Raw genomic sequence first — 15950 nt, 5'->3', positions numbered from 1 at the left:
TCTAAGACATAATTGCTCGCTTTAAATCGGTTCAGACATAATTGTTCAGAAACAAATTGCCGCCTGCGACTGTATTGTCTGAATATATAAAGACCTACTATTAAGAACAGCTAAAAAGATTAGCACGAGTGAGTTTATTAGAAGGATTCTAAAAAGAAGGAGCTAATTACACCCACACACAGTCTCTTCCTCAATAGCAACATCCCTGTGTATGTACAAACAAGGGAAGCACAGTCAGACGTAAATACCAGCTGCTTCCAACCATGTGGCGATGGATACACGCTGGAAAGCAGATTGAAACTCACTAGTAGCAAAACGATCAGTGTCTGACCCAACTGCAGGAGAGGACTATAGGGCTCATGGACCGCTATAGCAGACCTACGACTTTACAGTAAAGAACACTGAGTAACATCCCATAGAGCTATCAGTTATTTCGTGTCAATGAATGGATTCTGCCACTGGTAATCCAGATACTTCCAGATACTTCACCTGTCCAAGTTCTTCATTCAGATCTGATGTGTTCACCAGTGGCCCTTCTCCTGTAGTCTCATCAAACATCTCCTCATCCCAGGTGAGGAAATAAGAACCAAGAAACTTCTGCATTTCCACAGTGACGTACATAGAGACAGGGATGATGTAGTTGAAAAGGACCATGAAAGCCAGAAAATCCGTGAGACCTCTAATAAACTGAAATTGCACAAAACAGACATTTCTTACAAGTCAGCAAGTGGTTACTAGGAAAAAAACATTAAATATTGGGGAGTAGCCATAAAAATTATCTTGTAATTATACATTTGCTTTAAACTACAAGGTGAAAGGGGAATGGTAATGGGAACATTACAGCATTGAAAGCAAAGCTGCTTAGGAACAGAGCTAGAAGGCTTGACAAAGCACAGAGAGGAGGTAAGAGAGCATAGACAGCCTGGCAGAGGAAAAGTGGGGCAGCCAGGGATAATTGTGCAGAGTGGCAGCCAGAAGACAAATAGAGTGCTGAAGAAAGGAGGGAGCGAGAGATGAAAGTTTCGTCTGTTAACCTTAGATACAATAAAGTATAGGACTTACGGTATTTTAAAACTAGGATTTGCATAATATTTCTCGGTGACATTAAAATATCCTTGTATCTTGGAGCAGATATACATTCAGCTTCACCATTATAAGCACTGACCAACAAATGCCGCGATGTAACCAAAGAAACAATTGCTCACTATATACTGTAGAAGTATACCTTTATTTTAGGAATATTGAAAACATTATTGAAAACACTAATCAATACAAAGAGATTGAAAAAAAGAACACCTATGACATGGAATATGTTTTGCTCTGTTCTTTTTTCCTCTAAGAGGTAATTGGCACATTTTGAACAAAATATACTTGATGGCACTCTTCACAAATATTCCACTCACACATCATCTCCTAATCATCAAGTATGTTACCTCAGTCTGACTTTCGACTCAGTTCTGTCCTTCAAACCGCAAGTTGCAGAACTTACCATCTCATGAGGCCCCAGTTCTAAAATATTACTTTAATCATCACTTTGATAACAGTGAGTCAACAAAAATGCTATTGCATGCCCTCATCATCTCCCGCCTTGACAATTGCAACATACTTCTCTATTTGCCACTCATCTTGAACACCTTCAATTTATCCTCCACTCTTCAGACCAGTTCATGTATCTCTCGCCTCTTCCCTCTGCCAAACTCTTCACTGAGTTTCTATTACCCATAGAATTCAGTCTAAAGCATTAACAGAGATATATAAGGCTGCCTCATAATCTGTCTTCTACATACAACTCTGGCCTAATGTCCAGCTTCCTCCCTACCCGTCATCTCAGGTCCCCACAAGATATCTTTCTTCACTCTCATGTTATCTGTCATCACACAACTGATTTTTTCCCATGTGTTCCCTATACTGTGGACCTTGCTATCGCAGTACATCACAGTGTCCCCTATTATTAAAGCCTTTAAGGGAAACCATTAAACTTGTAACAATGGTTGGTGTGGACTCACTGTGCAACAGGGCGGCCTTATCTGGAGAGGTTTAACTAAGTGACTAAAGGGTATTCATAGAATGGTAGAGTTGGAAGGGGCCATCTGGTCCAACCCCCTGCTCAAAGCAGGATTCGCTAAATCATCCCAGACAGATGTCTGTCCAGCCTCTGTTTGAAGACTTCCATGGAAGGAGTACTCACCACCTCGCGTGGCAGCCTGTTCCACTCATTGATCACTCTGTCAAAAAGTTTTTTCTAATATCTAATCTGTGTTTCCTCCCATTCAGTTTCATCCCATTGCTTCTAGTCTTTCCTTGTGCAAATGAGAATAAAGATGATCCTTCTACAATGTGACAGCCCTTGAGATATTTGTAGACAGCTATTAAGTCTCCTCTCAAGCGTCTCTTCTGCAAGCTAAACATTCCCAAATCCTGCAACCTTTCCTCATAAGACAGGGTTTGCAGACCGTAACAATAGATAAATAAGACAGCGCCTCAGACAATGGTGAAAAAAGGTCTTCAGACCGAAACGTCGCCACAGTAGGCAGAATAAAATGTAAGCCTTTTTTTCACCATTGTCTGAGGCGCTGTCTTTTTTATCTATTGTTATGGAACTTGCTCCATGATGGGCTCCCTGGTTTTGACATGCTCCTCTACAAATCTGTCTTAAAGACTTTGACGCTTATAGGGTGCGGTTTAACTTTTTGTTTTTTGGTATCAGGGTTTGCAGACCGGTCACCATTCTGGTCGCTCCTTTCCGAACTTGCTCCAGTTTGTTGATGTCTTTTTTAAAATGTGGCGCCCAAAACTGGACATAGTATTCCAGATGAGGTCTGACCAAAGAGGAGTAGAGGAGTATTCACTAGAACCTCTGATGGTAAGGATAGGTTTTGCCGCCAATTGGCACCAGGTACCATTCCAGGGCAATCTCCGGGCCTGCAGCAGCTGAACGGAGGGTCAGAGGCAAGAGTACAAGATACAGGAGTGCGAGGCAGAGGTGTAGTCAGACAGTCCGAGGTCAGGGCAGGCAGCACAGGATCAGTGAACATAGCTGAGGTCAGGAGCCGGAGAAGTCAAACAGGATGGGTAAACAAGCCAGGTCATTAATGCGAAATAGAATACGGTTCTATGTATAAACAGGTGCCAGCAGATTAGTAACCAGCATTCGGGCATGGAATAAGGGGGGAGTAGCCTGATATATCACCTGCTAGCAGGTGATAGGTTGAGAAAGCTCATCTCTGCGGTACAGGGTGGATAAAAATTCCTGTAAAAGTTCGGACACCCTCCCCTATTACTCACAACCAGCACAAGGCAACACAGGGTGATGTCAGGTACTGAATGGAGCAGAACAAAACACACGGTGTATAGTGCAGCGCATAGAAGTTCCTTGAATTATTTTGCTGCCACCTCAGAAATGTCTGAGCTATTTTCAACCAGCTGACCTTTCTCATCCCCCACACCTCCTCCTACTATTTGCTCCCCATATCTCCATCTTACTGGTTCTTTCCTCATACCTCATTCTAGTAGTCTCCTCTCCATACTTTCTCCTCCTACTGTCTCCTCCCCATACTTCCTCCTGCTGCATCTTCCCTCACATCTACTCCTACTGTCTCCTCCCCATCCTTCTACTGTATGTACTCTTATCTCCCTCCTACCATTTCAACTCTCATAACTCGCTCTACTACATACCTCATGCTCCTACTTTCTACTCCCCTATACCTCCTCCTACTGTTTCCTCAACAAAACCTCCTCCTCCTCCTGTATCTTCCCTCATACCTTATAGATTGTAAGCGAAATGTAATGACCTCTCTCCCTCTGTACGAGTCTTGGATTGTTCCTTTGTGTTTATTGTATTTGAGTTATACGTCAAGTCTATAACCCTTCTTAACATCTACAGCGCCTTGGAATTAAAGGTACTTTATAAAACTAATAAGAATAATGATGATAATAATAATAATAATAATAATAAGAGTATTCAAAAGTCTAATTGTCTCTTTCTTTTATACTTGTAATATACAAATTATTGCTCTCAGCTAAAGTGTATTTTCTAAAATTCAGAGTAACAGTTCTTGATAGTTTGGCAAAATTGTGTGTAGAGATCCTTTATGGTGAGACACAGTCCCCTCAGCTCATTCGTCTCTATAGAATGTTACAATAAGGGACTGTAACATAGAAGTACTCTTCCCTAGAAGCAGATCTCGATTAATACTTTGAATTCAATAACAAGTTAATAATGTCAAGGGTATGTCCGAAGCTGCAGACAGTCACACTGCATCTTGCTGCAGAAGCTCTCTGTGTTTGGTTTTGCAGACACCTTCTTAACCCTTCTGACTTTTTGACCCGGTGGCAACCTTTCTCCAGCTCTAATTGACACACTTGGACAGGGGTGTTTATAGACTCCCAGCCTGCAGCTGGGAATTGCCAGTGATACTCGATTCTACACTGCTGGAGCTTGGAGCTATAGCAGTTGGCTATGGCTATCTTCCTCTTTGGAGTTTGGAGGACATCTGTGTTACCTCTCTGGGTCTACTCAAGACAAGTGTTCCTCTTATTTGTCTATACCAGCTGTCTTTAGTTGTAGTGGGGATCGACTAGTGCTCATCCCATTTTTCCCTGAGCAGGGTTTATTGCCAGGGTCAGGCAGGGAATAGGTTTCTGCTCGGCGATATGTGCAGAACCTACAGTATTTAGGGACGTTTAGGGCAGACAAGGTGACTTTAGATCTGCATAGGGGTCTCCACTGCCCCATTCCCTAGTGTTGGGCTCCCTTCCCCTCATCCCTTCGTGTTGCACTTAGTCTTTCCTACACTGAGCGTGACAAATAGGAAGTTCCCACTAGTGAGGGCTGCAAGCAGTAAGAAATCCAATTTCTATACTATATTGTGATATTAATTCGCACGTATTACTGGATCTAAACTTGAAATTTTTGGTTCTAAGTTTTTCATTCCCTATGTCATGTATACTTTATTTTTATAGAAATCAGTGCACATGATACTGTTTAGTAATGCTTCCAGCCACCAGATCAATGGGCACTTAACTGCAGAAAATGCAGCTGATCAGTTGTAGATATCGGCACATCATAAGTACCAGCATAATACTTGTACAGCCCCAAAATGTATCCCGCAATAATGCAGATCAATAACGCTTAGATGTGGCACTTATAGTTACAGTAAATACTGTGCTATATGACATCTCAAACCATAGCACACAAGTCAATTGAACGATCAATCCTCCTACAATGTAATAGAAGATCTACAAGCTCAAGCTGTTCTTATAGGCCAATAAGCATAAAATATTAATTACAGCTTCAATCTCTTTTTTACATAAAGTGCATGAGGAACCTCACAGATCATTGAGTGCACTCTGCTGAATAGGAGAAACCTATAATGGACATGCAGAATGGATATCTATGTAGTCTGGAAAGCCACCTGGATCCTTGCTGCAAAATGCAATGGAGAAGATTTTTCTGCTTACACCTATCTATGCAGGAAGAAAGTAGTTGGAGGAAGCAGTCAGTCAAAGATTTCCACTTTGATTAATTCTAAAATGTGGCAAAAGGAATCATAATCATTACCAGATTCCTTTGTCTTTCGGAGTCAGTTTTTTGGTTGTACCAGGGCTCATCCCGGGAAGCCTCGCTCTGCCACACATACTTTAGCACAGTGTTTATTAAGGCTTTGCTGATCAGAATACACAGGTACACAATGAGGAACGCGTTCATTGACCTAGAGGGGATATGGAGTCTTGTTATTTGTGGCATTACATTGACATTTACACAGAGATAGATATCAGTCATTTACAATGGTCAGCATGGTAACATCCATGTTTTAAGTGTACAGCAGCCGTTATATCTAAACATTCATACTGCAACAAATATGTTCATCATAATCTGAATTTCTATGATAAGAAATGATTCAGAACAAAATGAATTTCATGGCTGTCAGCAGTCATGTTTGTGTTCTCTAAGAGTATGACACACAACATTTTGCTTAGGCAGGTCAGCCCCGAAACCCACCTAAATGAGTGCTTAGAAAGTACGCAAAAAAATGAACAGGTGCATTTCTATGTAAAAATGACTTGCTGTTTATATGTTCAGGCTTTTTAGCATCTTTTAACTACTTCAGGTTTTAAAAGATGCTAAGCGGCTAAAAGTAATGACCTAACCATTCCTCAGACCTCAGCTCAGAAAATACTCTATATCTAACAATTCAAATTAAAGGGAAGGCTCAATAGACACCTGGGAATATTTTAGAGCATTTTTTCGAGTATTTGCGCTTCAGAAGCCATTAGCGGTTTCTTCATTGTTGAGTGGAGGAAACAATAATGACTGATAAATGCCGGTAATAAAAATAACCCAAGAAACGAAGAAAAAATGGCAGAAAAAATAGCAGCTGGTCAAAACCAATGAATCAAGCACTCAGAAAGTGACCAAAAAGATGCAAAAAAAGAAGCTCCAACACAAGAAACATTGATGTTTCCTAAACGATCTTCTTGGAAAACTCGTCAGGCTCACCAGAGTTTAAAAGACTTCATATGCGCGTTCCCTTAATCAGCCAGAACAGAAAGCCGCTCTGTCAGACTCGAGCTGTGCCAGACAAGATAATTAGTTGTTTGTTGGGAATGTGACCCAAAGTGAACACTTGATTGCCGTAACTGATTTTAGAAAACGGGTGTTCCATCAACCAACATAAAGGGGTTTTCATACTAAACACATGTGTCCCCTTATCCATAGGATAGTGCGCAGAACAATCTACTATCATGGGGGTCCAGTAGCTGGGACCAATCCCATGAACAGGAGTTCCAAAGTCACCTGTATGAATTCAGTGAATATGTGAGGAATGTATTTAGAGGAAAATCCCCTTTAATTAAAAAAAAAAAAAAAGTTAAGAGGGGTTCTCCAACATCATCATGCAATCATGGCTGCAATGATCACGTGCAGTGGTCATATGTCAGACACATGTAAACAATGACTGGCAGCAACGCTGAAGACTCAGAGCTTATTGCATCGGCCGCTGTTTTTAAAACCTTTAGATATATTGGATAACCCCTTTAATGTAACATTAATTTAAAAGGGTATTCCCATCTCCAAGATTCTATCCCAATATGTAGTAGGTGTAATAATAATAATATTAGCACATACCTCTAATTAGAAGTGTACTATAGTTTTCTGTTCGCTGTGTGTCTTTCCTCACGTGTTTAGGCATTGCAGGACCTTAGGTATTCATGGTTACGACCATTAGCAGCTAGCTAACTGTCACTATATCAGTGGTGGTAACCATGGATACCTAGGGTCCTGTAATGCCTGCACATGAGGAAAGAAACATAGCGAATCAGACAAACTATACCACATTTCTAATTAGAGCTATTTACTAATATTATTACACCTACTACCTATTGGGATAGGGTCTTAGGGATGGGAGTACTGCTCTAAGTTATAGGTTCCCAAATGTGCCAGCTGTAAATATTGGCATATGTTTAATATGTTACTAATGAAATGTCTTTTACTTAATGTAATAATGAGAAAAGTAATTCAAGAAAAAGCACAACAACTGAATACTGTGTGGATAACATTTGGAGGCTGTCCTCCTGCAATACATAGTCACTTGTGGCTGCCCTATATGTAATGGATAAGAACATTTTACTTTTCAACCGCAGATCTTTTCTGTGATTTTGACTGATAATTCAATGCCATCTTGGTTTCCATCCCTGTATATATAGCAACACCTAGAATTAGAAAAAAGTGAGATGTGAGATTGGTACTTGAGAATAGTAAAGACTAAAGGGCATGTCACACTAAGAGATATCGCTAGCAATATCGCTATAACTAGTGACGTTATAGCGATATTGCTAGCGACATCGCTGTGTCTGATACTTACCTACGACCGACTCCCCCGCTGGTTATCGCTGATCACGCGAGAACGTTCAGCGTGGAGCCGGGCGGGAGGACGCAGGATCGCCTGGTGTGACAGGTAAGTAGCGACCCCCGTCCCCAGCGATGTCGCTGGTGAGATCTGCCTCTTTGGCAGCTCACTAGCGACCACTTAGCGATGTACCAGCGATCCTGACCGCGTCATATCGCTAGTCGGCATCGCTGGTACATCGCTAAGTGTGACAGTACCCTAAGACCTACTCATTAAAACACGGCATCTGATAACTAAGTGTTCACTGTTTATCCGCCTACACTAAGCACTGATCAGTTTATTGTACATGTATCATCGGGTCCTCGTCCATCGTTCATCATCTGACAGTCACGCAGCAGATTTGTTTTATTGGCCTCTTGCCAAAATGCAAAGAACAGCAATAACTTTCAATGCAACTATAAATCAAAGCACTCTATCAATACTCATTTGCTTTAAATTCTATAATGAATGTCCAGCATTAATATTTAATTTTTGCCGCAAACTTTGGAAATTTTGCAGATATAAATCCCCAAAATCCTGTGCACAGACGCAAGAGATAAAAACTAAAATGTAATGCAGCAGGGGGAGCACAAGAGCTTAATGCATACTGCTTATACATAGGGCTCAATGATAACAATGTATGCAGAACGCTCCTAAGCAACTTATTTACTGGTTGTCTCTTTTGTACTTTTTGTAAGTGTTCTTCCTTTTTAAAGCTGTAAATGAGTTTGTATTATAGGGACATCTTGTCTGCAGTTAATGAGTGGTAGGAGGGGGTAGTGTATCTGAGGTGTATGGAGCGTAGATTGAGTTAAACTAGAATAACTTCTTGCAGTTTTACTCACGTCTAGTGTTTAGGAAGCATGACAGTGGACACACATTTTAAGTCACCAATAGAAGAATATTAATTTATCATTAAAGTCCCCTATCATCATCACTGCCTGTTTAATGGGCCAGGCACACGAGTGCATGGAACGTCTAGGTCATGGAATATGTTTTAGGCTTTTGCTTACCAAATATTCTTTCTGTGTTCTTAAGTGTAGCACCACGGAGTAACAGATTTTCTGACCCCAGAGGTCTAATAAAAGACAAATATAAAGCAATTTTAATATACAAATTAATGTACAGAATGGATGATAGAAAAACTATTCAGAAGTAATATTTTAAAGAGTAATAAAGAAAAAGTTATCTATATCGGACGCAAAGAAACTGGCATGGTGGCAAACATATGAACTAACCTTGCAGTGGGGTCCTCTGTTTTGCTATAAATATTGATCCGACCAACAAACCTAAACAATGTAAGCACCAAGCAAAACAAGTCAGCAAAGCAATAAAAATAAAAGACTTCTACATATTAGCTAATACTAATAATCGTCTAGTACAGCACTGCCAATGTCTACAATTTTGTGAAAAAGAGAACTATCCTAGATTTTCCTAGCAGGCTTGTGTTAGTACTGTTAGGGATCAGTGATGATGCCCGGGTGCTATCCAAGTGTCTTCAGCGTGCTTGAATAAAATGTTTGAGTCCCTGCGGCTACAGGTCTCACGTATGATAGAAATCCCCAACACATGCAGGGGATTGCCCAACAAACAGGCAATCCCTGCATGTGATGGAGATGTCTAACAGCCGCGAGACATGCAGCCGCGGGGACTCGAACATATTATTCGAGCACAGATGAATCAGACATCAAGAGGAAGTCTGAGCTGTGACTGGCCCCTCAATTGCCATTAAATCAGCCCTCACCTCTGCTAAACAGACCTATTTCACAAACCTTGTATCTTCACTATCCCACTATCCCACAACCCAAAACAACTGTTCAGCACATTCAACTCTCTCCTCTGCCCACCACTGCCACCTCCAACTCCCCTCATCTCTGCTGAGGACTTTGCCACCTACTTCAAAAACAAGATTGACCAAACAAGGCAAACCTTTACAGTTCCACCACCCCAACCGCTCCACATACCAGACTTCTGCCCTTCCCTAACAACCTCCCTCTCCAACATCACTGAAGGAGAGCTTACTCATCTCCTTTCCAAATCACGCCTCACCACCTGTGCACTTGACCCCATCCCTTCCCACCTGCTCCCCAACCTCATTAACATGATCATTCCAGCCCTAACCCATCTCTTCAACCTATCCCTAACTTCTGGTACCTTCCCCTCTGCTTTCAAACCTAACCACCATAACACCCATCCTCAAAAAATCAAACCTTGACCCAACTACTCTGCCCAGCTATCGCCCCATATCACTGCTCCCGTTTGCTTCTAAACTCCTTGAACAGCATGTCCATGCTCAACTTTCCTCCCACCTCTCATCTAACTCCCTCCTTGACATCCTGCAATCTGGCTTCCGCCCCCACCACTCCTCTGAAACTGCCCTGACCAAAATTACTAATGACTTACTCACAGCCAAAGCTAACAGACAGTTCTCCATCCTCCTCCTTCTTGACCTTTCCTCTGCCTTTGACACAGTTGACCACTGCCTACTGCTACAGATTCTTTCTTCCCTTGGCATAAAAGACCTCACCCTGTCCTGGATTTCCTCATACCTTTCTGACCGCAAATTCAGTGTTTTCCACTCCCACACTACCTCCTCATCCCGCCCCCTCTCTGCTAGAGTCCCCCAAGGCTCTCTCCTGGGGCCCCTACTTTTTTCCATCTATACTCTTGGCCTAGGACAACTCATAAAGTCCCATGGCTTCCAGTACCACCTGTATGCAGATGACACTCAGATCTACGTCTCTGCCCAGATGTCACCTCTCTGCTGTCCAAAATCCCGGAGTGTCTATCAGCCATATCCTCCTTTTTCACCTCTCGCTTCCTAAAACTCAACGTAGACAAAACTGAACTCATTATCTTTCCTCCATCTCACGTATCTTCCCTACCCGATCTATCTATTATGGTAAAAGGCATCATGCTCTCTCCCGCACCTGAAATCCGCTGCCTTGGAGTAACTCTTGACTCTGCCCTGTCCTTCAAACCGCACGTCCAATCTCTTGCCACCTCCTGTCGCCTCCAAAACAAAAATATTTCCAGAATCCGTCTGTCAGGATCACCGCACTGAACGTGCTCACTGAGCCAGTGCGCGTGTCCTGAGTAAAGCGAACTGTGCTCAAAGATACCTGTGAAGCGGGCAGCAGCCGAGGCCCTCCTCTGTGGCCTCCCTGCTAACTCTCTTGCACCACTCCAGACTGTCCTCAATTCTGCTGCCCGACTAATCCACCTCTCTATCCTTGCTACTCCCGTCTCTCCCCTCTGCAAATCCCTCCATTGGCTCCCAATTCCCCAACGAATCCAGTTCAAACTACTAACACTGACCTACAAAGCCATCCACAACCTTTCCCCTCCCTATATCTCTGAACTAATCTCCCAATATCTTCCCTCACGTACTCTTCGATCCTCCCAAGACCTCCTACTCTCCTCCACACTTAATCGCTCCTCACACAACTGCCTCCAAGATTTCTCCCAAATATCCCCTATCCTCTGGAATGCCATGCCTCAACACGTCCGATTATCCACCACCCTCGGATCCTTCAAACGGAACCTGAAAACCCATTTTTTCAGGAATGCTTACAGACTGCAATAACCATTCTGCCGCCTCACCACCAGAGCTGCTGCACCCCCGACCTTCTGTCTTTTCCCCGCTATCCCGTAGAATGTAAGTCCGCAAGGACAGGGTCCTCTCCCCTCTGTACCAGTCTTGTCATTGTAAATTTGTTGTGGAAACTTGTTTACTGTTAACGATATCTATAACTTTGTATGTAACCCCCCCTTCTCATGTACAGCACCATGGAATTACACTATATAAATAAATAATAATAAATAATAATAATTCCTCCTGATGTCTAATAAGTCCGAAGATGGGGATAGTGAAGCCAACACTGACTGGCTGCAGGGATCACGTGACATAATCTTCTAACACGAGTGCCAGGAGAGCGAATGCCGACACCACTGGAACAGCACCAGCCCCATGTTATTTTACTGGTGCAAAGTTGATGGTTGAAATGGGATTGTACAAGTAAGTAGTGGGCAACCTGTTAAATAGAACTAGTTTTATCATAAAAGCCAATGGGACCTTTTGGGCTCCCTAGACTCGAGGCCTGGTGCAATTGCAACCTCTGGATTTATTAAAGTTACGCCCCTGAGCTTTACCATTCTCCTACTTCTGAGAGCTGGGAGGTACTGTATGAGTATATTAATCACAAGAGCCATTTTATTGTGACCCCTTTGCAAAAGATTCTATATAAAGCCACACATTTTTCTCTTTTACTTCCACCTGCCCCAAATATTGTTTACAGTTATTGCTCCCATTTTTGGTCTACAATACCAATCATTCAGTGTTGATCGTTGGCACTCATCCTTACTTGTAAAGATCTGGCTGAGGTTGTTCACATTCTATGGTAGCGTGCAACGTGTCCATTTCTTGCTCGTTGTGAAATGCTTTTGTGTCTTGAACAGAAAAATATGTCTAGTTCGGGGAACACAAATATATACAGTATATGTGTATGCAAAAGAAGTGCGTCTCCGGCCGTTAGCTACAGTACCATAACATACAATACTGAAGAAATCAGAATAACACAGTACACTTCATCTCTCAGATAATGCACAGCTTGTTACCCTCTGGGACTGGATCTGGTGTAACGAGTTACATGTCAGCATAGTTTATACCACAAGACAGTTGTCTATTGCTGCACCTGTTTTCAAGATTAATGTGAGACCAGCACAGCACAAGCATTTAAAATAGAAAATTTCTAGACTAAAGTTGTCTGGGAAGCACTCTTTTCTTGCCCCAAATACATCTTATGAAATGAAGTTGTCTATAGGAGATAATGATTGTGGTAAATAACAGCATGACTAATAATTCTAGAATTTTTCTCTTCTCTAAATATATTTCAAAATTTTATGATATTTGTTATAGTAATTTTTTATTTTATAAAAACTGTGTGACAACTAGTGTGGACTATATGTCACCCAAATATCCTGACCTGGATCGCTGGCTAACCACAGGCACATCGCTAATAGTGATGAGTGAACATGCTCGGATAAGATGTTATCAGAGCATGCACGGGTGCTAACCGAGTGTCTTCATCGTGCTCGAAAAATATTTTTGAATCCCAGCCGTTACGTCTCCTGTTTGTTAGGCAATCCCTGCATGTGTTGTGGCTGTCGAAAAGCTGAGAGGCATGCAGGAGCGGGAACTCGAACATATTATTCAAGCATGCTCGGATGACACCTCATCCAAGCACGTTCACTCATCACTAATAGTGAAGATATATGTATCTATTTGTACTGAACAGCAAATGGGAACATCATATAAGTTAATAGGATAGGATAGGTCTTTAATATGAGATCGGTAAGGGTCTGCCACCCTACATCCCCATCAATCAGCTGAAGTCCGCTCGGCAAGTTGCCTGTACATTGTATAGTGGTCATTGCTGGGTAAAGCGCCTAATCTTCTGTTCAGACGAATAGGAGATCAGGCGAGGTGCCCAGTAGGGGACACTAAACAGTGTACAGGGCTGCCATGTTCTGCCTCGCACCATGGTTATGTCAGACAACCAGCAGAGCAGTTATCAGCTGACCGTGGGGCTCCTACTGATCGCTTATCGTTTGTTTAGCCCCAGGCAACCCCTTTGAAGAGAACCTGACGGTTTATGGTTCCGATCCATAGGCAGCCTGTACTGGACCATAGCTGCATGACTTCAGCCATATATGTTTAATTCTGAAATTCTGTGGTATTTCAGAGAAGAACAGTTTAAAAGCTGCACAGAAAACTAGTCAGACAGGTGGCTTCTCCTGGCCTGCTCCCAGTGACTGACAGTTCTGCTCCTGCGTTGGCTTGTAGGGTGAGATAAGTCATTCCAGGGCAGCGGACAGGGAGAAGCCATCAGTGACCCGTCTTTCCGATTAGTCTCCCATGCCACTCAGTCACCGGGAACTATTAACCCCTTCATGACCCAGCCTATTTTGACCTTAATGACCTGGCCATTTTTTGCAATTCTGACCAGTGTCCCTTTATGAGGTAATAAATCAGGAACGCTTCAACGTATCCTAGCGATTCCGAGATTGTTTTTTTGTGACATATTGGGCTTCATGCTAGTGGTAAATTTTGGTCGATAATTTTTGCATTTATTTGTTAAAAAAACGGAAATTTGGCGAAAATTTTTAAAATTTTGCAATTTTCAAATTTTGAATTTTTATTCTGTTAAACCAGAGAGTTATCTGACACAAAATAGTTAATAAATAACATTTCCCACATGTCTACTTTACATCAGCACAATTTTGGAAACAACATTTTTTTGTTAGGAAGTTGTAAGGGTTAAAAGTTGCCCAGCGATTTCTCATTTTTACAACAAAATTTACAAAACCATTTTTTTTAGGGACCACCTCACATTTGAAGTCACTTTGAGGGGTCTATATGGCAGAAAATACCCAAAAGTGACACCATTCTAAAAACTGCACCCCTCAAGCTTCTCAAAACTACATTCAAGAAGATTATTAACCCTTCAGGTGCTTCACAGGAACTAAAGCAACGTGGAGGGAAAAATGGACATTTTAATTTTTCCAACATAAATTTTCTTTTAGCATTAATTTTTTCATTTTCACATGGGTAACAGGATAAAATGGATCCTAAATTTTGTTGGGCAATTTCTCCTGAGTACAACGATACCTCATATGTGGTCATAAACCACTGTTTGGGCGCACGGCAGGGCTCAGAAGGGAAGGAGCGCCATTTGACTTTTTGAGTGGAAAATATGCTTGAATATTTAGCGGTTGCCATGTCGCGTTTGGAGAGCCACTGTGCGCCTAAACATTGGAGCTCCCCCACAAGTGACCCCATTTTGGAAACTAGACCCTCCAAGGAACTTATCTAGATCCATAGTGAGCACTTTTAACCCCCAGGTGCTTCACAAATTGATCCGTAAAAAAAAAAAAAAAAAAAAGTACTTTTTTTTCACATAAAATTTATTTAGCCTCAGTTTGTTCATTTTCACATGGGCAACAGGATAAAATGGATCCTAAAATTTGTTGGGAAATTTCTCCTGAGCACACCAATACCTCATATGTGGTCATAAACCACTGTTTGCTCGCATGGCAGGGCTCGGAAGGGAAGGAGCGCCATTTGACTTTTTGATTGGAAAATTAGCTCCAATCGTTAGCGGACACCATGCCGCGTTTGGAGAGCCCCTGTGTGCCTAAACATTGGAACTCCCCCACAAGTGACCCCATTTTGGAAACTAGACCCCCGAAGGAACTTATCTAGATGCGTGGTGAGCACTTTGAACCACCAAGTGCTTCACAGAAATTTATAACACAGAGCAGTGAAAATAAAAAATCTTTTTTTGCTCAAAAATGATTTTTTTAGCCCGCTATTTTTTATTTTCACAATGGTAACAGGATAAATTGGACCTCAAAAGTTGTTGTCCAGTTTATCCTGAGTATGCTGGTACCCCATATGTGGGGGGGGACCACTGTTTGGGTGCACGGCAGGGCTCAGAAGGGAAGGAGTGTCATTTGACTTTTTGAATGGAAAATTAGCTCCAATCGTTAGCGGACACCATGTCGTGTTTGGAGAGCCCCTGTGTGCCTAAACTTTGGAGATCCCCCACAAATGACCCCATTTTGGAAACTAGACCCCCTAAGGAACTTACCTTGATGCATAGTGAGCACTTTGAACCCCCAGGTGCTTCACAGAAGTTTATAATGCAGAGCCGTGAAAATAAAAATATTTTTTTTCCTCAAAAAATGAATTTAGCCCACTATTTTTTATTTTCACAAGGGTAACAGGATAAATTTGGACCCCAAAAGTTTTTGTCCAGTTTGTCCTGAGTACAGTGGTACCCCATATGTGGGGGGGACCACTGTTTGGGCACACGTTGGGGCTCGAAAGGGAAGTAGTGACGTTTTGAAATGCCGACTTGATGGAATGGTCTGCGGGGGTCATGTTACGTTTGCAGAGCCCCTGATGAACCTAAACAGTGAAAACCCCCCACAAGTGATCCCATTTTGGAAACTAGACCACCCAAGAAACTTATCTAGATGTGTGGTGAGCACTTTGAACCC

The 15950-nt window shown here is 42.2% G+C and overlaps 1 protein-coding gene across 5 annotated transcripts in view; it reads right to left on the bottom strand.

Annotated features, from left to right (window-relative positions):
• ATP11A (ATPase phospholipid transporting 11A) overlaps positions 1-15950 on the bottom strand; it is a 233645-nt gene that overhangs the window by 63473 nt on the left and 154222 nt on the right. For all 5 annotated transcript variants that reach the window (XM_073556848.1, XM_073556851.1, XM_073556849.1 and 2 more), the window contains 6 exons: positions 12251-12354; positions 9125-9175; positions 8900-8964; positions 7629-7710; positions 5561-5711; positions 490-687 (listed from right to left, as the gene is read on the bottom strand). In XM_073556848.1, coding sequence (XP_073412949.1) covers positions 490-687; positions 5561-5711; positions 7629-7710; positions 8900-8964; positions 9125-9175; positions 12251-12354 — 651 coding nt within the window. The remainder of the gene's footprint in view (positions 1-489; positions 688-5560; positions 5712-7628; positions 7711-8899; positions 8965-9124; positions 9176-12250; positions 12355-15950) is intronic.

Source organism: Dendrobates tinctorius, unplaced genomic scaffold, assembly GCF_039654945.1.
Source record: "Dendrobates tinctorius isolate UK_male_01 unplaced genomic scaffold, ASM3965494v1 ptg000240l, whole genome shotgun sequence".
NCBI lineage: Eukaryota > Metazoa > Chordata > Amphibia > Anura > Dendrobatidae > Dendrobates > Dendrobates tinctorius.
Note: the sequence above shows the minus strand (reverse complement) of the source record. Positions and strands in the feature narration are given on the sequence as shown.